Consider the following 26,078-nt stretch of genomic DNA (forward strand, 5'->3'; position numbering starts at 1 on the left):
CCACCCTTGTTGCAGCTGGCCAGGAGGGCAGGGCTCCTGGCCCAAAGCAGGCACAAGCAGGTATGACTTCAGCTCAGCAACCCTAGCAGCTGGGAAGCAGCTAGCCTCACCTGGAGGTACCGGGAACTGGAGCTACAGCTCCTTCTCCCTGGAGTATGTATACATTTCTCATCAAACCACACCGGAGGCAAAACATCCCTAGAAAAACTGAGCAAGAGTTTTCTCCCATGGCACCTGAATAACCTTAGGTTAGAATAGTCTCCCTCTTGCATTTGCTTTTTGGCCCAGGACTCTTGCACCCCTGGCTCCAGCAGGGTGGTTACTGGGTTCTCTGGCCATGACCTGGCAGTCTGGTCCCTCCTTCATGCTATGAGAGGCCCAGGTTGCATTCCACCCACAGCTGCCCTGCACAAAGACCTGTCCCTGTTCAGGGCAGTGTTCCAACCACGTTTTTATCTCAGGAGAAGTCACCACCTTCAGCAGTCCTGATAACATCTGATTTTCCAGGCTTCTCCAAGGGACTTGGCTGGAAATCCACCGACTGCCTAAAACCAACCTGTAGCAGAACTTAGGAAGGAGGTAAGTACCCGCTTCCCTGAAATGTCTCTCCTAACCCTGTGCTGGTGAATCAAGATATGGACCTAAAGACCTCTCAAACTCACCAGGAGATATTTAATGAAGAGTTGCCTATGGGGTTAGGCAAACCCGGTAAGCATGCGAGCTAGGATGGAGTCTGTGGCAAAGAGAGATTTTAGGCAGACTGGACCCTGGCCCCAATTTGTGCATGGGAAAGTGCATTTCCAAACTGTGGCAGATATTTTCAATTTTCCAGCCACCTACATTTTCAATCTTCTATCCAGGAAACTCAGAGAAAGTATTCAACCCATAAATACTTGACATAAATCACTTTTTTAGCTGACCCATAATATTGCATTGAGAAACTGAACACTGGAACGTGAACTTCCATTTTCCTGCTGCGGTACGCTGCTCCATGGGAACCAGCGCCTGAACCTGTCTTATACACTGTACAGACTAGATTCCTTTATCACTACATCAGGCAGTAAGATTTCACATTTCAGCCTGACCAAACTGCACAATGCCCTGCAGGAGATGTAAATCAGGCAACGGGAGAGGGTCAGAGTGAGCGCACCAAGCTTCTGAACTGCAGCTCCCATCGAGTTCATTATCAGGAAATACTTGCTATCAGGGACTAATGAAATAATTCAAACCCAAACATTACAGATCAGCATATTTTGTTCACTGTTCATAAGTCAAAATATTTCAACTGCGGGAACGTAAAAAAAAAAAAGTATCTATATAAAAAAATCACTGTATAAATAACGTCAGAAAAAAAGCACTATAAGATTTCCCAGTTGAAACTTCCTGGGATTTCTGTTGCGCAGAAAATGTCAATATTTCCCTATTTCAGTCCCATTACAAAACACAAAGAAATGTCAAAATGGTAGCATTTCTCACTGAACAGGACCTTCACATTTCATCCGAGTCCAAGGCAAGACCAACCATTTTAGGTATATTAACTGAATGGCTCATGGGCAGACACAAAGACAAAGCTATTTTCATAAACAAGGAGCATCAACTTATGGGCAGCTGCAACAGCAGCCGTAACTGGACACCTCTGACAGCAGAACCCACTGCCAGGTCATGCTTTGATGAATTATGCAGCATCAATAAACTTTTGAACAAGCAGGATGTGACAGATTCACCAGCTCCTCCATTCTCTTTCCCTGCTGTTTAATAGCATCTGACAAATGCAGGGCTGCAGGATAATGTGCTTCTCAGCATGCCCTGCTTTGCACACCACCTCAAACTTATGAAGGGTGTTCAGAAGCAATAAGAAAGGGGATATTCTGCACAGCACAGCGACAAGAGAAACCTCTTTCACACTCCCATCAGAGCAGCATTTTCCTGTGGTGCTGCAGTTGAATGGAGATAATGGTGCCAGGATGCCCACTCCTCCATCCGTGCTAAGATAGTATAGACACAGCAGACCAGCATACTGACAAGTGTGGCAAAACGGTCAACCTGCTCTTCCAGACAGGCACATGATACAGGCTCTCTGTGCTGTTATTCAGTTGCTGAAGAACCAAAAAAAAAAAAGTATTGAGTGAAAAATAAAGCTGGGAAATGAAGCCCATTATCTGCCTGACAGAGATAAAAAGCTTTCTTTGGTATATTCATATGAACAGTCTAACGAGGTGTCATTGCCCTTAGTATACAGCACGCAGCCAACCCTGCGAGAATGAATCTTATCAAAAAGTGATACTTAATGCCCACAGAGGCCTTGCATGATCAAGCAAAGGCAATGGCAGATCTCATCATGTGGTACCTTTGCTGTTAGATGGTGCAGTGATTGCTGAAACTCCCCACTGTGCTACAGCCCAAAGTGAACTCTCATCCCTCCCCCACTAGCTACATTCCCATGACCTGCCCAAGGGTAGCCTTTCATGATCAGCTTAAGCTGCTGTTGAAAGGGGCCATCTCACTCCATTTCACATCCTTTACCTCTCCATGCACTCCTGGCCACTCCCTTACGCTGGCCTGGGTACTCGTGTAGCTACACATCTTAAGCTGATCATGCCACTGCACCCTGACCCTCGCTCTCCCATTTGCAGTCATATAGTCTATGGTGCCAAGATTGCCATCTTGGCTTGCTTTCAGAAACATATGACGGACCCACATCATCTTCATAGGAAACACAAAAGCTATTGTGGCCCAGATTCATCCCACAGAAAGTTAGGTACCTGACAGATGTCCCTCCTGTCTGTCCTGGAGGCTAGCTGTCCTGGGCTCCTTTTGTAGTCCATGGTGAGAGACAGAATCAAACCTCAGATAAGGCACATCACTCTCCACTGTCCACAAGTGTAGTGGGAACCAAGCAACTCCACTTCCATCTTGGGCACTTCAGCTATGCAACTAAAACTGGAGGTAAAGTTTGCGGGCCTACATGCTTATCATGAAGATTATTCTTGTTCTAGTATCTTACTGTACCACCTTGTCAACAAACGAGGCGTGCTTTTGTGATGTGCATTACGGAAGAAAGTTGCCATGTTTTCCATTACACCCTAGAAAACCAACTTCTTTGAATTCTTTAGTCAGGCTGCTGACTGCCCATAGCAAGGCAAAGAGTCACGGACTCCTTAGGTCGTAGATAAACTCTCCATCCCTATTTCCCTCATCTCCTCATTCGCAGTACTGCAGCTTTCTTACTTATCCCCTAACTGCATGGCTGACAAGAAGTAGTTCACACTTGGTGTAAAGGTCTGGGTGCGTTGCCTGTGGGCTGACTGTCCAGCTGTAGGTCAGGAGAAGAGGTAACTTGAACTCACATTACAGCCTTTTTTCTCCATGGAGACAACAGTTTGTCCTGCTGCCTTTCACCCAGCTCTGATGAAACCTGTGTGAAGTTAGTGTCTCTGTAAAGAAAGACGGGACACATTCACTTCATGTTTCCCTTCAAAAAAAAAAAAAAAAAATGCTAAAAAGAAAGGGATGGGAGCACCACATTGTGTTTCTGGCTGTGCAATTCCATGTCCCTGACAGGAGAGCCTTCTTGCTGTGTCTGTGTGTTCTATCTTGGCTTTATGAAGCCTGTAGACATGCCAAAGCAGGGGCTGTGCTCTACTGTATATTAAGCACCCAGAAAAAAAAAAAAAAAAAGACACCCATGTCTGAGAAGAAGGTATATGGAATCTTCATGCAGACAAACTGTAGGAACCCATGGTGGGTGCTTTTACACCATGGTTACAAGCAAGCAAACTGTTTGGCAACTCCTCACAAACACCCCCGATGATATGGATTTTTCCATCAGTGCTGTGGTCTTCTCCATGAGCTCTTTAGTCTTGCTGCATGGTGCTCTTGAAGTGTTAAAAACAATCAGAATTTCAAATTAAAAAAAAAGATTCCTTATAATCTACTTACCCTCCAGAGAGTGCTGAAGTCTTACTTCAATACTCTCCTCAACCACAGATTTAGCTACTGATTTGCTGAAAAGCAAGAACCCCCAAATGCTGGTGTGATCCTACACCCTTCAGGGATACTCTTCTGGATGTCAGCTGTTCTCATGTCCTCTCTTCCCTCCCACACAGTTCACCACAATTCAAGAACTGTCTTGATTCTCAGTCTGCATGTGTCCCTAAATGAAACAGACCCACATCATTTGGTATCTTCAAACTGCCTTCGCTGTCCCACCTGCTTTCACTCAAAAGCCACAATCTACCTCTATTTGCCATCTAGAGGCCCAAATGGCTTCTTCGCATGGAGATTAATTTTCACGGGAAACCCAATACCCATAAGAGAAACAGTAAGGACTTTTTTTTTTTTTGATGCCATGAAAAATATTCCTGATCTGTGGAAAACAGTCGGCAACTGTCATTCTGTGTCTTTCGGAAGACAGAGTAATCACAGCCCCCTGAGCAGGGAACTGAAGCACAATGGTGAGCTGCTGCTTGCAGGATTTGCCTTGGTGAGTTTAGTGAAGCTACTGGCATGAATTAGCCTGGGCCATCAGGGTAAGGCACAGGACTTTGTATAACAGCCTATATTGCAGCTAAATTCAGTCCAGCAGAGAAAAACAGGGAAGGTGCATTAATTATTAATGCTCAACTACTAGATTAATTTGCTTTATCGTTGCTTTGTATTGTATGTAGAATTAAAAAAAAAAAAAAAGTTGCCTTACCTTTTAGGGAGGGTAAGGAAGACAAGAGGACCTGAAACTGAAACACTGACAGAGCAGTATTCCAAATGGCTGCAGATTTCCACTTTAGAAGAGTTTAAGCTTTGCCAAGTTGCATGCCCTTCCCAATCATAAAATTTTCGTAAAGACAGACGTGGATCATTGTACTTGGCAAGAACCTAGATACCATTCTTTGCTATTAACATCATATTGTACAGTTGCAATGTGTAGTGACTCAGTAAAACTGCTATCAGCAATCACCAGTAAATCAAAAGCTGTACAACGTGTGTCAGCATTCAAACTGCATCCACCACCATACTGTTCAAAGACCTTTGAACCTTGTCCTTGTAAAACTGAGATTCTAAAAAATGCATTTTTTATAAAAGGGCAGAAAGAACATTGCCTTAAAAGAAACCAAGAAACATTGTACACTTGAGCAGCTGACAAATTTGGTCCAGCAATGGTCCATACCTCACACAATATACTCAACCGAGAGTGTGATTTTATGATGGGCTTAAGACAATTCAAGGCTTCATTGCTGGCACTCTTCCCCCCTAGTATTCCCAGCTAAGTGTTTCCAGTGCTTCCCATGTGTCAGGTCTAGGGGCAAGTTGAAACCGCTTGCTGAACAGGCTGAAAAGAAGCCCTCAGAGAAGGATTGTGACTTCTGGTGGCAGTCAGAGAACTGATCTGGCTAAAAACGTTAATTTTCAGGTAGACTTCTTTTAATCAGTTTGCACTTTTGCACAAACCTTCCTGGTATCACGAAGAGGTGGCAGGGAAACCCAGCCAGAGGGAACACTGAAGCCACAACAAAGCATCCATACTCGACACATCTGAAGAAAAAATGGGATCAAACCATGAGGGATGGTCAAGCATTGCCCTGGTTGTTTCTCTGTAGACAATTAAAAACACACAGCAAAGGACCCACTTGGACTTGACCGTAGTGGAACACTATTTTGTATCTCATAATCCTTTCAGCTGACAGAAGTGTGTGGTTCAAAAGACCCACCTCACCCCAGCTGATGGAAAAGGGAAGTGGTAATAGAAAGCATGCTTTGTCTTTGGTGCTTCATCCTGATCCCATAAGGTGGCAGACAGAAGCTGCCTGGTAAACATTTCCTGAACCTTTTAGAAATTACAGATGCAAGATTTTTTTCCTAAACTACTGATCAAAAAATATGTGGTACCAACAAAAATGAAGCAGGCAGTGGACATCTATTGCTCTAAAATGTGGCACACACCAACTATTAAATGTCCCAGTTCCCCACTGAGCTTGCATAAATAAATTCTATTTATTTATTTTTAAAAGTTGAAACTAAAGAAAATGCACCACCATAATGTACTGCAGCCATAAAGTGAGGAAACTAATTGTCGGCACTGTCAAGACAGCATGCATTTAGTAGAAACTGCCTTAATAGCTTCAGCCTTTACAAGTGTTTTGTCGTTTGACTCAGTGAGTCAGATGGCTTTTCCCATTCTACCACAACTACTGCCTCCAAGTCAGGAGTTGCCATGGGACAGGTTTTTTTTTAGCTTTGCTGTCTGGCCTTTAACAATTCAGACAGACGTCTCAACACTTTCCACATCATTCTCGTCACTGTACCAGCTGAACTTGGAATGCCAACATCTTTCCTGCAATCTACTGCCTAAAGTAGAAGACCCACTAAATGACTGCCTAGCTCCTTGTGGTTTTCTGGGACAGCAGCAATAATACTTCCACAGAGGGAAATTCAATCCACATCACCTAATAATCCAATTTAACTTTCTCTAAAATCTTTCCTGTAAATTTTTGCTACAATTCTGTGGGACTCGATAGCTCAGTGTCTACCAAAGTTTTCCTGTTTCTGAATCTGTTTGGTAATGAGAGAGATGAAATATTTGCCCTCTGTGGTTTTGATTATGACTATGTGTGCTTTAAAAAGGAGCTAGAAAAGCATTCAGATTGTCATTCATACACAATTATTTTTTTTTAATTACTATTCCAGTTTTTACCTGCTTTGTCTACATAACAGGAAAAAACCCTGACCGCATGTGGTCAGAAAACAATATACAAAACAACAAGCCCAGATTTTTGATAGTTCTGATCCAGTAACCGTTTAGAGTACAGTTACACCCCTTTGATACAGAAATGCCAAGCTAGCACTAAGCCAGTAGGAAGTAATTTAACCATAGGGGACACAGTTTGGTGCAGGCTAAATGATCCCGAAGAGTGAAACTCTGATTTTAACAAAGAACAGAAACGTGGGCTACAATACATTTAAACAGGAACTTCAGCCTTCACAAGGGGAAGGGCATGTTTGTGGTTAATGCCACGCACTTGACATGCAAAAATCAAACCTAAATTTGATTTCAAGCACAGTTACACATTCATTTGTGCATGTCCTTACACATGTCTGTGCTTCATTTCTTTTTTATCTTCTCTTTCTGGCCACTGGCCATCTTTAGTCATGTCTTTAGGGAGATATTTCCTCTCTACATTTATGCTCCTGGGCAACCATATGCAGCAAGACCAACCTCAACACACTGTCTCCCTACTAGAACAGCATCCTAACCTCAACTTCTTGAAAGGTAAAAGTGCAAATAACAATGTCAACTCACTATCAAGCTCTCTAGCACAGTTTCCAGGCAATGGTGCTTGTCAGCAGTGATAACTCCGTGCTGTTCCTGACATAGGCAAGGGTCCTGAAAATCAGCTCCTGAAAATCAGGATGCATCATCTGTGGATGCTTGTGGATTAGACTGGGATGCTGATGGGGCTGGGAGAGGGAATGGTGCTGTGTGATCAAATACCATAGTGAAACAGGAGGAAGTTGAATAAAAATTCTTCAACCTAGAGAGAAATTAGGGACTGGAAAGCAGCAAGGCCTGCTGATGTTGCTCTCGGCTGATGATTCAAACTGAAATACAGGAAATTCTTTTTAAACAAGAAAATGCCTTTTTTACTGTGAGGCTGGTCACTTACTGGAAGAGGTTGCCCAGACAGGCGGTGGGGATATTCAGAACAGAATGGGATATCGCCCTGAGCAACCCACTCTCACTGCCCCTGCTTTCAGCAGAGCTTTTGGGACTAGACAGTCTCCAAAGGTGCCTTCCAACCTCAACTTTCTGTGGTTCGGTACTATACTTTTCTATCCTGTACGCAAGCTTTGCTCCTTCATCACGGTGCAGCATGATCACAAGCAGCTCCGTAAACATGTTTTGCACAGCCAAAGACTGCTGGGCGGTATGTATCAATAACATTTTCCTTCTTCACACAGCCACAGTAGGAAACAGCACTGCTCTTTACCTCTAGCAGCATAACACAGGCCAGGCAAGATATACAGAAGATGTTTACTGTATTTTCCACAGGAGCTGACACTTTAGATTTCACTGCTATAAAAAATACCCGAATTTGCAACATTGACAGATGCTGCAGGCTAAGAGCTCCACATGATTTGGGTCCAATTTCCTCTTCCATTTTTCCTCATACTTTAATTAGTCTCCCTTTTATAATAACACCTTCTGGAAATATAGCATGATGCTGGCAAGCCCACTGTAAATTGTTTTTACAATTGTATTTAATACAGCTTGTTGCCAGCCATTGTAAAAGCATCTCAGTTCTCTGTGGAAATAAGAAACAATAAACTACACTATACCTTTGTATTGCAGTAAAAGAATATAAATATATCCTTGCACTTATTAAATTACATTGTTTGGAGAAATATACTTAGATGACACCCAGTCCAGCAGTGCCTGGGTCAGAACCAGTTTTAACTAAACTAACTTAAAGTAGGTGATTGTATTACAAAATTTTAGCTTTTTGACAGATTTTTAAAAGCCCAAATCAAACCCAGCCCCCTTCCTGCTCCTGGTTAGTTTCCATCACCTTTAACAGTAAAGGGAAGGCAGCCAGATTTTGAAATGATACACAAGTAACAGGAAGCAATTTTTCCATATGCTATTGTTACAAGGCACCTATAAGTCTGCTTAATACTATAGATCCTTACACTCCAGTAGCTCCCATTACCTCTGCAACCAGGAAGGCTTCATCTTCTGTTTTTTGTCAAAACCTCCGTTAGTGCTCATTCTGAGACACAATCCCTCAATCTCTGAGTGTTTGGTAACAAAAATTCTTACAAGTTAGAAATGGGAGAACTTCTAGAGACACTGACTTTGCTCCCCTCTATAAAGGACCTAGTGCTCAGGCTGGATCTGACTCTTTTATTCACGGATACATTTTCCTTTTCACATTTCCCTCCAACAACACTTACAATCTAACAAGAGGGAAGAGGAAGACTCTTGGCAGGTAACATCAAGAAGCAGATGCCATGGTGAGAGGGAAAAAAAGAGAGAGAGAAAAAAAAAAGAGACAAAACAGAGCAAAAGAGAGCAGCAGCACATTGTCACATGCACACAGCATGGAAGTGGTGTGAAAACTGTCATGTAACTGTGCCTTGGCAAGCTCTGAGCATCAATGGGCAAGGTGGCCTAATGCTGACCCCTCCCAACCTACCTGATGGACTGCATTGGTACTCAAGTAGCTTTTGATGGGTCCTCAAAATGACAGTGCATACAAAAACATAATCTCTACTTCTAATGAGGCCTTAATTTCACAGCTGGCTTCAAAGTAAACACAGTTACTCAAAATGAGAGCAGGTAAATACAGCACTGAATCAGCAAAGAAAGGTAATGCAGCTCCAAGAAAACAAAGATTTACCTCAAGTTCAGGACAGCACTAGGTTTTGGGCAACGGTTTTTTTCTTATTTGAATATTGTCACTTGGCTACATGCCATTAACTTACCCTAACTGTCTTTAATGAGGATTGCTAGGCGTCTAAAAAAAGAGTGGGAATAACTCTGAAAGAAAAAGGACATCGATTAGGGTATGTCATCTTGGACTAGTTCAGGGTGCATACACAAACACCAGGTTTCAAGGGGCTTTTCATAAGCAGCAAGTACTGTAGTGCTGGTGATTTCCCATTCCCCATGGCCAGATCCATCACAAAGAGCAAACACCACTCAGGATATAAAATCTACCATCCAAAGAGCCATTAGGGCAGCCTATTTCAACACACAGCTAGTGCATGGAGGTAAGATGCAGCCTTAGTACCTCACCCTGCTTCTGGAATCAAGAATAAGAGAAACTTTGCCCTTACTAGCCCTCCATAAAGACTGCAAGTTTTGCACATGAGGGCTCTTAACGCTGGCAGAGAAAACAGAGTCCGAAACCAGCCCAGGGAGCTGATGCAGATAACACTGACAAAACACTGACCAAATCCCAAAACAAAGATCTGAGTTTATACTAGCACAGGAACGGAATGCCAAACTGAAAAAAATGTATTAAAAAGAAACATGCTCCGTAACTCACATATTTTTAAATCTGCCAAAAGAAACTGTCTTGCGCTTCATTTTTAGAACCAGAAAGTGGGTAAAATTCCATGGGTTAGGAAGCATGCACAAAAATCTTAATATCCCAGCTCTCAGGTTTACCATCGAAGAATACAAACAACTTAAAAGCACCCTAGCAGGACTCGATCGTTTCCCAGCTGCTAAATGAAAGGCAGGGGAGCAGGGGAAGGCGAATTACCAGCTTTCCGACTGCAAAGCAGGTGAGTGACAAGCCCTTTACTTCATTGAGAAGCACAACATGAACCACTACAAGCTACACACTTTTACTGTCTCAAATGCTCTAAAGTCTGCCACAAACTTGTATCTTATCCCATAATGCCACTTTTATGTTTCATTTACCAATGTAGCTGGAATGGTACGAACATGTATCTAGACAGCTCCCTACTGATTGCCTAGCTGAAAAGTGTCGGGGGGGTGGGGGTGGCAGAATAATCACCTCCACAACCATTTCTAAGACAACCTGGTTCAACTGGCTCCAGAGGTATGGAGCCTAACAAAGTACGGAATATTTCAAATGTTACAAATCACAAAAGTCTTGCTTCACAATGCCCACTCCTGGTTTGAGCCTTTCTGAAGAGCCATTATCATAAATGCAAAGATTATGCAGAGGCGGAAATAAGCAGTCCCCATTAAAACTCCTCCTCCCTGGTCGAAAATCATCCTTGAAATACATAGCTCAAAGCAATTTGAAGATAATTAAAATGTTGATATGCAGAGACTGTTGCTTATTGTGCTGACCAACACCAATTAATTATTTCTTTGTGATTCCAACTGCCTGTATCCATATGCCACCTATGGTCTTTATATTTTGGGATTATGTACTTTGGGTAAAGGTCTCTTCTGTGTGTGTAAAGTGCCTAGCACAATTCCCTCTCATGTATGAACAGGGATCCCTAATAGTAATTGAAAACTGTAATTGAAAATGTAATTGAGAACATGAGCAAAAAGAAGCTTAATACATTTCCTAGATTAATGAGGAGCACACCAACAGGCAAAACATCCTAGTAAGACAAAGCACACCTCCTGCTAAAGAACAAAGGGAAAAGTGGCTATACGCAACAGAATTCAGGGGAGGCGGGGCGGGGAAGTCAAAATAAATTTAGCGTTTCTCTTCCTTGGAATCACACTGCTGAACCTTTCAAAATGTACCACCTCAGACCCCAGCATCCAGCAGACAGGTTTGCATGGCCTGCTTACTCTGCCCAATATGAAAAGGCAAAATGGCACACAGTCACCCTGACAATAGGCAGAGCCCTCACAGCAGATAGCCACTGCATTTTCTTGCAGAAATAAACACACTCAGCAAACTTTGGTACTCTCTCTCAAAGTACTTGCTGTATAAAGCCACAAACATTAGATGAACGCTGCCAGGAAAAAACATTTTTGGATTACCCACAGCCAGGACACAAAAGCAAAGAAGAAAAGAATTGAGATGCGGCATAAGACCCAAGGTCCAATCAACCCACCAGGCAGGGCTTTGAACTGCTGAAGCATACGCTGCCCATGATAACTGCTGCCACATGCTTAGGGAAAATAAGTACTAGAAATAACGCATGTACAAAATGATCCTTCCATTGGCATTGCCCTGGTTTTGGCTGGGAGAGGGTTAAATTTCTTCCTAGTAGCTGGTATAGTGATTTAGTAGCACAGTCACGTTGATAACACACTGATGTTTTTAGTTGTTGCTAGAAAGTGTTATTTTATAAGTCAAAGACTTTTCAGTTTGTCATGCCCTGCCAGTGAGCATGCTGGGGGGCACAAGAAGCTGGGAGGGGACACAGCCAGGACAGCTGGCCCCAGCTGACCCCAGGGCTATTCCATACCATACGGTGCCATGCTCAGCATATAAACCAGGGGCAAAGCTGGCCGGGCATCGGTCAGCGGGTGGTGGGCAACTGCATTGTGCATCACTTGTCTCTATATTCTAAATCTTTGATCATAGCTATTGTTTTCCTCCTTTTCTGTCCCATTAAACTGTCATTATCTCAAGCCATGTGTTTGCTCAGTTTTACTTTTTCGATTGTGTCCCCCACCCTGCTGCAGGGAGGGGGGTGGGGAGCGAGCAAGGGGCTGTGTGGTGCTTAATTGTCATCTGGGGTTAACCCATGACAGCCCTAAAGCACCCAATAAGATTTTACTTCTGACTGGGGGGGGTCTAGAATTCCCGTCTACTTTTGCAGTGGTGTAAATTCCTGCAGTTTGTTCGGCTGTTGGCATCGCAGCAAGTGATATAGGCAGCTGTATTTAATTCACCTGTGAAATCTCTCTTATCATTTTCTTGGCATGTCTATGGAAAACCATCGTCCGGTGGAGTTCATCCAGAAATTTAGAAGGTTGTTCTTTTATTAAAAGCTGAAATTGAAGCCTCATCGATACCACTGAATAAGACCCCTATAAAACCAAATTAGCCCATGATCCCTCTGGTTTAGATAAACTCCACTTCATTAGAACAGGAGCTTCAGATGAAGCAGCTGTAGGTAACAGAGATTCTTTGCTTTGTAATTTACAACAGCTTACTTTGTATTATATTAGGGACTAACAGCATCATTGATTAGACTGCTTTCTGTATTATGGATGATATCACTTGCTGAATCTTTCCCTCAGAGAAATTAAAATGGCCAAATCACCTTTTTTCCCCCCTAGTATCTCTTCCCCAACAATATTTTCTTCAAATGCATTATGCACCCCCTGACTGTCAGCCTCCAACACGAAAGCATTTCTATTTTGCTGAAATTCTTTTACGCAGCTGTTTCTGTTATCTTGCACTGTCTAACCAAACCAACCACGCAAACCCCACAAAATGCAAAGTTAAATGCTGCCACTTGTGAAGCTGTATCAATATAACTTGCCTTGGAAGCAGAAAAGAGAAAGAAGATGACTGTCCTGCCCCCTGAACTTCTGTGTCTTTGCTGGAATGATAATACCTCCTTGTACTGACAAATTACTGGTGCTGAAATACCCCTGTAACCCCCACATATTCTGGACAGCCCTGGTCAGCAAGACACTGAGGTGACCACAGTTAATGTGACACAGTGTAGCTGCCACACAACCCAAATTTACGCTTACAAACAGTTCATGTAATAAAAACAAAGACTTACAAATGTAATTTGTTACCTTTATTTGTAAAAGGTGAAGGCAGTAGTCATGCAAAGTTGGTAAGGGACCAAAACCAGATTTTTAGATGAGAAATACTCTACTTACACCTTGTCTTCTGAACTTCTCTGCCAAATAAGCATTTCTACTAGGAAAATAACTACGGGTCCCCACCCAAAAAACACAGGAAGCTGGCAGCGTACTCCACAAGCCATCACCCAAAATTGCGAGCTGAGGGCGTGGTGGGGCACACATCTGGTGTAACCAGTGAAATCCAATATGCTTTTACTATCCCAGAAAAGTCGATTGCCTGGATTTTGCCTCCCAATCATTTAAAAAATTATGTCTGACAGTGGGAATCCAGAAATCTATTTGAACAACAGAATTCATAGAGAATTTAGTTCAGCATTTTCCTTTCTCAGACACACACACACTCTGAGCAGATGGAGGAAAGACAGCGAGCTCCCTGCTAGTCACATCAGCTCAGGAGCCAGACATTACGAACACTGTCTGATTCAGCTCTTGTTGAAATCAATAAAAGCCCACCGCTGAAGACCATGGGAGATGGAAAATAACCCTCTCCACGCTTCAGCCAGAATGTGTGAATGAGGAAAAAACTGACAGCTTTCTTCCCCTCTGATTTTCATGGCGCTTAAAGATCCAGATTATAAAACACAATTTGTCATCTGTGAATTTTTGATCTGCCTGCTTGGCATAAATAAAGCTCACGTCTACATGTGAATCAGGGAGACAGGCATCACCTTGCACTTTGACGAGACAGAGATACTAGTAGCTGTGCATGAATAAGCACTATTGCATTTCCAAGTGCATTGGATACAGTATGTCCTACAACTGAGAAGATGGTTGGAGTGGGTAGATAAAGGACTGAAAAAGCACTCCTTGTTCCTTAAAAAACTGCCATTTTGCATTGCTGAAAAAAAGAAAAAAATAATCCAGACACCAGGATTCACATTTTATCAGTTGGATAACCTGAAATTCAACTGGCTATAGTAAACATCTAGAAAGATTATGACATTTACTAGAGCATCTATCATATCTGAAATCAAAGAAATGCTTCACAGAATTTGCACTCAAGTGCTTCCTTGGCATCAACTTACAATAAGTGTTCAAGTATTCCTGCATCCCCCAGCTCTAATGACATTCATCACTGCAAACTCATTTGGCTGGAGGACCCATTTACATTGGCCACGTGTTTACAGATTTTGTTCTCATTTTGCCTTGCATTCTTGTGAGCTCCAATATTTGTGACTTTACACGTGTCTTGTATTTTGGTCATAAACATCCAACCAGTTTAATTTTCCATACTGTTCCTAGACATAGATCCAAGAAAAGAATGAACAGGGGCTTTACTGTGTCAGAGTGAACTCCATCATAACACTAGGTTGATGTTAATAAATATTAGCAGCTAGAAAAAAGAAAATATGAAAATCAATTTCAAAAAAATTCTCAAAGTTATACTCACTGCTGGTAGAGGACATACGGCTGTACTCAGACCTGCAAGACAAAGATTTCAGTTAGACCATATTAAATCTAAAAGAGATAATGAAAAACATACCAAATCTAACTCACATTGCATATTAAAACAGTTCAACAACCATTTAGCATTATTTTTGTGCTAAGATAATAACTGGAACAGGTTTTGAAGAGAAAACCCGGCATCTCATGGATTTTGAAAACACCTACATAGAGTGAGTAAAGCAATTAGGGTTTTATTTAAGCGATATTCAGGCTACCTAACTTTAGGTGTAAAAATTAAACCTCAGAATGCTCTCTACAAGAACAAAACAGGCTGCTTCAGACATAGGTTAGGAGCAGAAATTACTACATTTTGACTCTGCTCCTCATCTTCCCCACTTCATGTCCTCTAAATGCTGTTTTGCAGACTTTTTTTTTTTTTTTTTTTTTTTTTTTTAAGAGAACCCTACTCAAAGAGCAGAGCTTTTATTGTTCTTTGGTCACATCTAGCAGTGAAGACACAAAATGACTACCAAATATAAACATCTAGATGACAAAGCTTTTTGCTTTAGGAATGACTTTTCCTCTTCAAGACAACTCTCAGTAAAACTGGTTCTACTACAGAGCATTCTGGATAACCCATGAGAAATACAGAGCAGTTAAGTATTTTCAGCAACAGTGCAATTAACTTTGCAGTTGCATATAAGCCCAAACTCCTGAAAACCTGATTCTGGGCTGATTAAGACATGGCCCGTTTACATCCTAAAGGCTCAGAAATACTAAGGTAAAACAAATATGCCCTCACTGAATATTAAAAAAAAAAATAATAATTTCCACTTCTGAGGCCCTATGTCTGACTTCTGAGTGTTTGGGTTTGGAGCTCACAGTCACACAGCCCCCACCCCTCCACGTGCTGGCTCCCCAGAACAGACCCCACTCAACGGAGCTCTCTGCCACAATTAATGACTCACATGTAAGCCCTGCAGTGCCCTGAATATAACAGGCAAACCATTCAGGGAGCCGTAACAGTTCTTGGATCCAAACCTAAATGCTTGTTTTATATAAATAATTGCAACAAGTTTGCAATATTGCTTTAAATAAAAACCAAACAAAACATGTGAGCCTTGACTCCCAAGATATTGGTCTGGAAATAGATACCATCCTAAGCATGTTCTCAGGATGCTTCATACTCTAGGCTCTCAGGCATCCAAGGGAATAAAGGACATCAACTCCATATAACTGTAGCGGCCACTTTTGATTTTAATATGGATATCTCTCTGCAGAAGAAGCTTAAGCAATTACAGTCATCCCCGTATTTCACAACCCCGTGCTTAGCACTCAGTGTTCTGCAGATCATATGCTAAGACTGCTACTTTAGGTGAAACAGACCATGAGAAACTACCCTCAACTCTTCTTGCCAATCCTGCTGGACTAGTGAAAGATGACACAAACTGAATTTTTCACAATACTATGGAAATATTGCCACAAATACTGTCAAGTACTATGAGGTTATTGTAGTTTTGGAAAAAGGTCTGTGCAGTTCTGGGGAGAGAGTTGCGGATGGGGGCTTGCATCTCTCTCTTGCTTTCTCCTTTGCTAAAACCTGCACCCCCAACCACTTCAATAACAACAAGGAGCAAGGGCATATCTTTATCACACATGGCAGAGACCACAGGATCAGGTCATTAGTAACCCCCCCTCAGTCACCTCATATGTACCTGCTACATTGTCACAGCACTCTCAAAACCATCAAGCTGCAACAAGGGCTTTACCATCTCATACCAACATACTCTTCATGCCAGTCCCTCTGCTGCCTTCTCCTTGTCTCACCTCATCCAGGGCACGTGTTCTCTCTGCTTCTTCCTCAGCTACTCTCTCTTCCTTGGCTCTCAACTACTTCACCAGCCACAGCTGCACCTTATCTACATTGGCCAACCCACAGTTGTATATTATCAATGGTAATTAACACAGCTTCATTCCACTGCACTTCCCCGCCCCCACTTTTTTTCTTATGTTTTTAACAAACATTACAACCTTTTACAAATAAATTTTTCATACAGTCCTCTAGAATTCCTCTACACTACATAGCACTTCCTCCATGAATAAATTGCTGTCCCTCAACCAACCTCCCCCAGGACCCTTGTGTAGCTGGGAATGGTAAAGGCAGCGATGACATGAGCTGAGAAGGACACCTCCTCCTTCCTACTGCTGGGCCACATACGCACCGCTGGCCCACCTCTGGGCAGGGACCAAGGGGAAGCGACCCCAGGGGCTGGCTAAGTAGTGCTGTGCAGGCCATAAAGCTGCATGGCATTTTCACCAGCAGATCATGCCGCTATCATTTGGCACCATGTATATTTGGAAGGGTGTGAAAACTGTGTATCATGTCACTCTTCACAAGCCCAGAGGCAAGCAATATACATCCAGCTGCCTCCAAGCATCCCAGGCAAGGACTCATTTAGGCTGCACTTCTGTTTGAAAACAGCCTGGGGCTGTCCTTCAGTGTATCTGTCTTCGGCAGCTGGTGGCTAATTCAATATGAATCTGCACTGCTTGTGTTTCGGATGGAAGCGAGACAACATTTTGCCTTTTGCTTACTGCAAGTAGAGGCAGCTTTCTATTACTTCACACTGTTATTTTATTATCCCAAAGTGCTGCAGGCACATTATAGGACATGGAGAATTAATGAGTCCTGAACTGAGGAAGTGGCAGTCTATGTACAGGCAGGACATGAAAAATGAGACAAGAGGAAAAATAAAAAGATAGGGAGTGAGAAAGGAGGAGACGACAGAGTGCTTGGAGACTAATTGCACAGACACATTTTAATAGGCTTTAGAATTGTATTGGGGTTTTTTTTGTAATTCTAATATGGTTCAAGCTAATATTTAATTCATGTTTGTTGCACAACTGGCATACACAGAATTAAAAAAAGGATAATTAAACTCAAAGGCTTATGTCAACCTCAGATGCCGAATTGAGGACTGTACCCTCCCTAAGCTCCCTCTATAATGAAAAAAAACCCTGAGGTCTGAAGTGGGCCTCTCTCTAGCTGTTGTCTAGAGATGCAGCCTACAGAAACCACATTCCTAATGCAGGACTCTCGGCTACATGCCTCAAACTAAATGGGATGAATATGAGTCTCTCTACGTGCTCTGAGGGCCAACCTAAAACACCTTTTGTCCTCCCTCTGACTACTTTCTTTCTTAGAATTTCTTTGTCTTGAATCTAGTCCTTAAGAACAAAAACAACAGTGTTAGGAAAATCCTTAACATTTTCAAAACATTAGCGCAAAAGATTCAGATTCATGACACACTCTGGTAAGTGGTTTATAAAATATATATTTTTTTCCTTGTAGTCAGCTATTTAGGATACTAAATTCTGAAGTTTCTGTAAGTCTTCTAAGCTTTTTAGACTAGTATATACAACGAATATTCCCTTTGACAAGATCATGCATTAGAAAAAATAAGTACCGAAATAAACATCTCCTGTAGATTCTCTGGACATCAAGCAACTTTATTCCTTCCCATGCTTTCCATCCCTGTTTTCAACATCCCCGAGTATCAGCTGTTATCAGTTCCCTTGGAAGAGGTTTTCCCCATTAGGATAACTCAAGAGTAAAGCACTCATGGGCTTTAATGGTGACAGACTGAGGCCATACTGGGGCTTAGAGTTTCCAGACCAATTACATGGTCTTGCAGCAAGCTATTTCCTCTGATAGATATTATATTATAGATAAAAGGAAAGAGACATTCAGGACAGAAACTGAACAAATGGAGGACTGTTCCCTTTATAGGCACATAATGAAGAAAAAAATGATCAAAAAGGGTACTGAAGCAGTTGGAGGTACTGAAAAGGAAGGCTCATTGCTCAGTCAAAAGGCACACCAGTCTGCAAAGAATTTGTGCTCAATGGTCAGCCCACCAGCAAAGAGAAGCTGTGAAGATGTCAAGAGACATTAAAATAGGAATGTAGAAGCTTGAGATAAATGTGGGACCTCGATTCCCATTAGCACTGTTGAAGAATCAAGACGGTGTGTTACCAGACATCATAAGACCATCAGAAGCACAAAAGATCCTGAGCAATCCTCTGAGATCAGCATGCGCTATACTCATTGCTGATGGGTAATGCAGAGCCTCAAAATACCCAGGACAGGGAAATAGCCCACGGAATACCAGTAAGTAGCTGCTAGTGCGACTTGCAGTTACTGAATACAGTATGTAAGGACACTAAACCTGTTTCTTTGGGTAAGCTACGTTACATCTCTGAATCACACAACCAATGTAGCTACACCAGCGTCGCACTGTGCTTGGGTTACTTTGGCACGCTGATCAGCCATGGCACAGCATCACGATAACATAGCTACAGCAGTGATTTCTACAGTAATAAACAAATACGCTAAAGAGAACTGTCTGGGAGCAAGGCCAACTGCCATGAAACAGTCTGCACCTGTACCATTAAAACATCTTGCATTCCAAAACACGCTGGCAAGTGGTCTACTGGGAACGGTCCCTGGGCCACAGTAATGTGGTAAAACAAGTCCCCTGGCCCACGGTAAAACACACCCAAGAACCACATGGCAAAGAGCTAGATGGCCCCACCCAAACTGATGCCATCAGCCATTTAAGTATTCAACAATATGGACAACAGTGCTCAGGGACACCCCCATATGCTGTTTAATGCACTGGCATGGCTGTAACTAGGGTTTCTGAGCCAGACAGCACCTCCACAAGGCAGTCTGCTGTGTAAAATGAACACACATCTCTCAAGTTAGTCTAACACAATACTACACCACGATATGCCCAAGGTCTCCATTGCCAGGACCCTGCCCCCACCCCAAAAAATAAAATCGTGTAAAGTTTACTAGCTCTTCTGCTGTCTGCATCCTTCTGTTGTGTAAGACTGCCAGAATGGCACCTGCTGGATTCACTTTTCCCCTGCCTTCTCTACCCAGTGTTGTTTCAGATTTCATTGTTTTGTATTAAGAACTGTATTTAACAGCTTCTTTGCCTTCTCTCCCCTAGAAAGCACTCCACAGGGCACACAGAAGGATTTTATAGCAGCGTAAGCACAATGGGCGAGTCAGAAGATTTAGCTTTGTAGCTCTTTCCTGGGTTTCTTCTCACCAGACCCCGTGAGTCAGGTTACAGTCTGTTTCACTAATATCAGTCTAATGCAAATCCATTACCTTCACGGTACTTCTATTTGTGTAGTCAAGATGGCTGCAGCGGAATAACTCAGTGCCACTTGTCTCAAAATGCCTTGCTCTGGATTTCTAGTGGAGCAATGGAGTCAGATGATGGATCCCCATCACGCACCTTGATAACTACTACACTCAGGACCTTATTGCCAACAGTAGTGTTTGAGGCCCCATGGGAGAGATATCACCATCATCATTCTTGTATAAGGATGAAAGGTTGTTTGTAATCTTCCAAAAAGCACCTGTTGAAGCAGGACCACAGGGCTGTAGTGAGCACACCTGCCTGCACATCCCGCTCACTACTCACTCTCAAAGCACTCCCCGGAGGGATGCATCAGGACTCAGGTGGCATGTACCTACCCATCCAAAGCCAGCGAGTTAATCACCCTCCTGAGGGCATGGCGCTCTCAACTAACAACAGGAGAAGCTAATTTATACCAAACGTCTAACCTTCACACAGTTAGCTGAGGTGACCCTCACTGCCTGCTGGGACCTAGTTGTCACAGGTGTCAGCACAGACCTCCTGGCCACTGGAATGTTTCAATCTTGCTTTCAGTGCCTAGTCCCAGTGCCATGTGCCGGCAGGCCTGCCTACCCTGAAGTTCCACCAAACCCTGAAGTTCAACAACAAACACCAAGTAAATCTGGTTACAAATGGTGCCTCAACCCCAGTTGGTGACAAATAGCTCAACTTTATGTTATCTGAATGTCAAATTAGAGACAAGCTCTCTACCTTGACACATCTGGAATGATGGATATATAGGAAGTGAAAGTCCCAGAAAAAAAAAAAAAAAAAAGAACCCCCAAGGTAAAAATAGGCCTTAAAATAGGTTTCAGCAGCAGTGAGTGATATGTATTTCTGAGAGTTTCTCATAGATCGATGAAATATGTGACAAGAGGCTGACATGTCATATTGAAGAACAACCATACAAATGACACAGTCATAAGTGTTGAATCCCTTTAAGCCAGAAACGTGTGACATGAAAGCAACTTCTCACCACAACAAACCATTTAGCTATTCATTCGATAATTTAGGCAACCCATCCGACCGAGGACACACATGAATTATGATATTCCTAAAACTTTTACCTTTAAGTGGGGTACACCGTCTTTTTTATGGGCTGCCTTGTCTCTTGTTAACAACTGTATTTTCTGCTTAGGAATCTCACACATTTTACAGAACTGCAGCAAGTAGAGAAAGGGGGGTTTTATCTGCTTAACAGATTACTTAACAGAGGCTCAAATAATTTGTGTTTTGGCCAGGATCACACATGCAGCTAGTGAGAGCCACAAGGAAAACCAACAAACAAGTATAGCACAGTCAAAAAATTAACATAACTTCTGAAAAATTAATTTGAGGGACAGCATCACCAGAGAAAATGTAAAGGGGGAAACAACCCCCCTGAATAATAACAAACAAGACAGTAATGGATTTTTCTAAAAGTACGGTAAAAATAGCTGCTGTATGGTACAGTGTCCTAAGCTTCAAATATCTTTTCTTTTTCTGTTTTACAATGGATTTCTCTATATATCGTTGAACTGTTCCTTCACAGTTGCCTGCTACCAAAGAAACACTATAATTTTCCTTCTACCTAAAATTCATCAAACACTCAGCAGTTAACTACTAATTAATTCAGTTTACATCATCAATATTTAGATTTTAAACTTATATGGAAAAAAAACCCCTTGTAGTTTGATAATGTCTCCCCACTTTCTCTTAAAATACTAATAAATTATTTGAAATATATAAGTGGAAAATTTGCAAATTCAAATAATTGAAGTTAAAAGTTATAACTCTTCAAAACTTTACATGACTTTTAAGTGAGGAAGGAGAAAACTAAGGGTTTAGGCAAACTTTGGTGCTATTAGTAAGCTAACGATGAAGGTGTGAACCCTTGAAGACGTGGGCTCTTACAGCTGTCTAAGGGAACAAGTGAAGTTCTGCTGGGAGTTGTCACATATATTGAAATATTCACTAATGCCAGCTGTCTCACTGAAGTGTTATGCTCAGTTAAGGCATATATGCTTGATAGATAGGAGACAGCATAGCAGTAATCCTTGAACACAGCTACAATGATCAAAAAAAAGTTTAGGAATAAAAAATTCAAGACTTTAGGTCTGAGAAACTACCTGTTTTCCACATTTGTCATGCGTCACTTGGGATATCAGTCCTGAATACAATGAATTCAGCTGATGCTTTGCCCTTAACATCAGTGGCAGCAATAATCTGTCTCATTGCTTAAAAATTAAATGCCTAAAAACTTCTAAAATTGTCTTAGTTTGTCTTTTTGGGTGTTTTAGCCCCAAAAATCTTTGCTTTGCTATTCAGAGTAAGGATAGTGAAATAGCAAGCATTTGCATGGCTTGTAAAACCAATAAAACTTGAAAATGAACATTTCTACAACTCATTTTAAGTAACTTAGTATTAAATTCTGTATTTTTTTGCTTTCTTTACAATTTGTCTACAGTTCTTTAAACATACCTATTTGTCCTCCCTTCAATATCTTTCCACCTCTTGTTTTTCCCTCTGTTTGCTTTCTTATCAAAGACCAAAGAAAGATCATTTTCTTCTTCCTAAAATCTCAGGTTTTATAGCACAAATCCACTACTAAAATTATTACCAGAGAAAGCTCTCTGTCTCCCATACTTCTGGGCTAAAAGGTTTCAGCAGCAGATGAAATAAGTTTTTTATTTACTGATAAGCCCAAAAATACGTTTCCTGAGAAGATACAATTTGTACAGGGAAAGTCTCTCAGACCAAGGATGGTCAAACTATTTCAAATCTCATTAATAAATAGTATAAATTAATTGGCTTATATGTTCTGCTCCCTTTATTTAGGAACTTGACAACACCAGCTCAATCCATTCTGATTGGATTCAGGAGCTTGAAATACACTGTTTTTGTTTAGCAGCCTCTTTGCCAACCCTATTTACTGAGGCAAATACAGAGAGAGTAACATATTTTCCAACAGATTAGGAAAATTAAGTCTTCAAACTGTAACTGATCTTGCCTGTAGCACAGAATTTTGCCTGCTTTTGTAGCTGGAAGCTGCAGCAAAACCTTAAGGAACATATGCCCCATCGAGTACTGTATGTATTTGATTAGGTAGCTGCTATAAGCAGCTTCAGCGGTACAGGCTCCATATAAGAGCTCACACATCATTACATATGATCATCAAGATGTCAAAGGCTTGCAGCGCTTGGATTTACCACAGTCACTATCCACTATTGCTCCCTGTGTAACAGAAAAGGAACCACTTGGTGTAAAACTGTAACTGAATTACTCTTAGAGTTGTCTCCATGCTTTCAGAGGATGACAGTTGAACTTCAAAACAGTTACTTTTTTTTTCTTCTTTATTTACTGTTGAGTAATCGGAGAATCGAGAAAACAGCTCAGTTTAGCTATGATGAGACTACAAGACAAAGCAAAAAGCAGATCTTCTTGTAAGAGGGAAAAGCAAGTGCTGTGAACAGTTGGTTTGGTGAGAAAGCTGAAATATAAACATTGTGAAAGAGACATACGCAACGTGTTTATCAGACTAAAATAGCTGCTAAACAGAACTAAAAATAATAATTGAAATGCAGAGACCCATTGCTTTTCAAAATAAACTTCGGTGCAAAGCACTGTAGTTATTAATTGCCATATGTCATTGTTCAGATTCCTCAGATAGACTCTCCCACTAACCTACGCTCTCCAGTGTCAAGTCTGGGACAGGGATGCTTCATAAAATCATCAGCTTTGGCACCTCATTGACACTGGACACAGGCAGCTGTCATGCTGGTCACTGAGGTCCAAAGGCTAATGTCACCAGTTGGGGTCAAATCCTTCCAAGTGTCCCTCCCAAGGAAACCCCTTTTTCTATTCTAGATAAACACAGCAAATTAAGAGTGACTTGACAAGGAGTTTTTGAGCTTTGAACCGGTCGTGAATCCACTGGTTATTTTGTTTTCCTTTTATCTACGTTCCCCAAAGAAGACTAAAACCCTGTTTTCCCAATATCTGGAAAGGAGGCCTGGATTTTTTTCCTTCAAGCTCATGTCACATCAAATATTTTCAAACTTTAATCGTTAGGTGTGCCCACAATACAAAGTGATGGAAAATGTCCTTAACTTCTCAGACCACAGAAGAGATAAAAAAAGTAATTTTAATTAATATCTGGATGCATGAAAAAGACTACCATATTCCATTTCCATCTCTTTTAAAATTTCTAATAATGCTACTTCAGTTTTGGTGCTGCGGCCCTGATACCACTTTGCAAAGAAGAATTAGCATTACAATTTTGCCACAGTCAGACTAGAGACCAAAGGAGATACACCAGACAAGGAGCTGGGAGGAAAACAATTGGGAAAGCAGGAGGGAGGAGAATGAAGACCTAGGAAAGAAGAGTGTTTACAGGAGTGGGCAACCTCCTTTTGCCCTTCTGGAGCCAGAGAAGGAGCAAAGGCTCCCTGTCGTTCCCAACAAGATGCCACAGCAGCAACGTGTAGGCTGGGCTGGAAAACACTTCACTCTCTTTCCCGCAGAGAGGGGCTGAAGGTGGGAGCTGAATGGGGGATCCCATGGATCATCCCTGCAGCTCCACGATCTGAAGAGAAGTCATCCATTCAACTAATGAACACAGTCCATGCCTCGCAGTGGGGTTATGAAGTCAGAAAATAAAGTCATTCTCCTTGACTTTGGTATGACACAAGCTGGACAACTACTAGCAAACTTTATGGCACTTCCCAGGTCAGCCCTGCCAGCACCGTGCCAACAGCGACCCATTTCAGGGTGCCTAAAAATCTAACCTGCTTTTGCGGGTGGCTCTCTGACAGTCCAAGGAGCCAGCTCCACCTGCCTGATGCTGTCCACCGGTGTCACTGCCACAGGGACAGTACAGGTAGCTGGGCATGCTTCCAGACCATCCTGGACACAAGTTATCCTGGGATACAGGGATGATGCGGCACCAAGCCCTGACTAATGTTGTCTACAGCCCGTCCAGCCCCGCGCTGGGCCCCACCGCTGAGGCAGCACAACGTGCTTCGGAGCTCAAACTTACAGCCCCCGGCCAGGGTCTCTTAGTATCTTCCTCCCCGCACGGCGGAGGAGGATGATGGGGAGCCTTCCCCCGCTCAGCCCGGAGGAGCAGGTAAAGGCGGCGGGGCGCTCCGAGCGCGGTGCCGCCGCTCGCGCCCGCCCGGGCCCCCAGCCCGGCGGGAGGGGGAAGGGGCACCCGGCGCTGAGCGGGGTGCCGAGCGGGGGGCTCCCCAGGGTGCAGGGCCGGCAGCCGCAGGCAGGCTCTGCCCAGGGCACGGAGCCGCCCCAGCCCCAGCCCCGCCGCTGCCGGGACGCGCTCGGCGGCGGCCGCCGGCAACAAGTGCAGCCCCTGGGGCCCGGGGGCGGCTTCGCCCCCAGCGCCGGCGCGGCCCGGGGGGGCGGTAAGGGCCCCCCGCCACTCACCCGCCCGTCTCGGCTCCCGAGTCCACGCAGTCGTCCTCGCCGCCGGGCGGCTTCTCCATGGCGGCGGCGGGGCTCCACGGCCGCCCTCCCGCGGGGGAGCGGCGGCTGCCGCGACCTGCCTCTGCCGCTGCCGCTCCGCCGTGTGCGACAGGCAGCGGCTGCCGCCCGGCCCGCCCCGGCCCGCCTGCCCGGGGCTCGGAGCCGCTCCCCCGCCCGGCCTCCCCCCCCCCACCGTGGCGGGCGCCGGGCCCCCCTTCCCCTCTCCCGCCGCCCCGCGCCGGGGCAGCCCGCTGGGAGGGGCAGGGGCCGCCGGTCCCCTCCGGCTACCCCCGGCCCGCAGGGGACACCTTTCCTCCGCGCTCGCCGGCGGGCCGCCGTGGTGGGGGGCTCCTGTCTTAGAAACTACTTCAGCACCTTCAGTGTATCACTTTTGGGTTTCCAGCAGGAAGAAGGGCTGGAAGGTGCGGTGCCCCATATCCAGTGAACGTTACGAGAGCCTGCTGGAGGGACATCCTCACTCTCCACCTGGCTTTGGAGTATCCGCTATTACAGCCCTGTGGTCTCCCTTAGCGCTGCTTGGCACTTGCTCATTACACCGAACACGATTATTTTGAAACTGCACACAGAAGCGGGTAGGGTATGGTTTCCCAGCCCCCTGAGAATTTCTGTAACGATGACAAAAACCGATGTGATGCAAAAAGAGCATTTTGAATGCTGCCTGTGAAGAAATGCTGATGTAGGGAAACCTACTGGTAGCGGGGCAGTCGTGTTCAGTAAGATGGGAGTGC

At 43.5% G+C, this 26,078-nt stretch overlaps 1 protein-coding gene across 2 annotated transcripts in view; it reads right to left on the bottom strand.

Moving 5' to 3' along the window:
- Positions 1-26,078, bottom strand: part of FAM124A (family with sequence similarity 124 member A) — a 56,034-nt gene that overhangs the window by 20,605 nt on the left and 9,351 nt on the right. The window contains exons 1-2 of one of the 2 annotated variants that reach the window (XM_056329661.1): positions 25,291-25,417; positions 14,661-14,692 (exon numbers count right to left, since the gene is read on the bottom strand). In XM_056329661.1, coding sequence (XP_056185636.1) covers positions 14,661-14,692; positions 25,291-25,349 — 91 coding nt within the window. In that variant the 5' untranslated portion in view covers positions 25,350-25,417. Of the gene's footprint in view, positions 1-14,660; positions 14,693-25,290; positions 25,418-26,078 lie in introns of those variants that run through there. The other variant, XM_056329662.1, reaches the window with a different exon arrangement.

The sequence above is a fragment of the Falco biarmicus genome, chromosome 2, assembly GCF_023638135.1.
Source record: "Falco biarmicus isolate bFalBia1 chromosome 2, bFalBia1.pri, whole genome shotgun sequence".
NCBI lineage: Eukaryota > Metazoa > Chordata > Aves > Falconiformes > Falconidae > Falco > Falco biarmicus.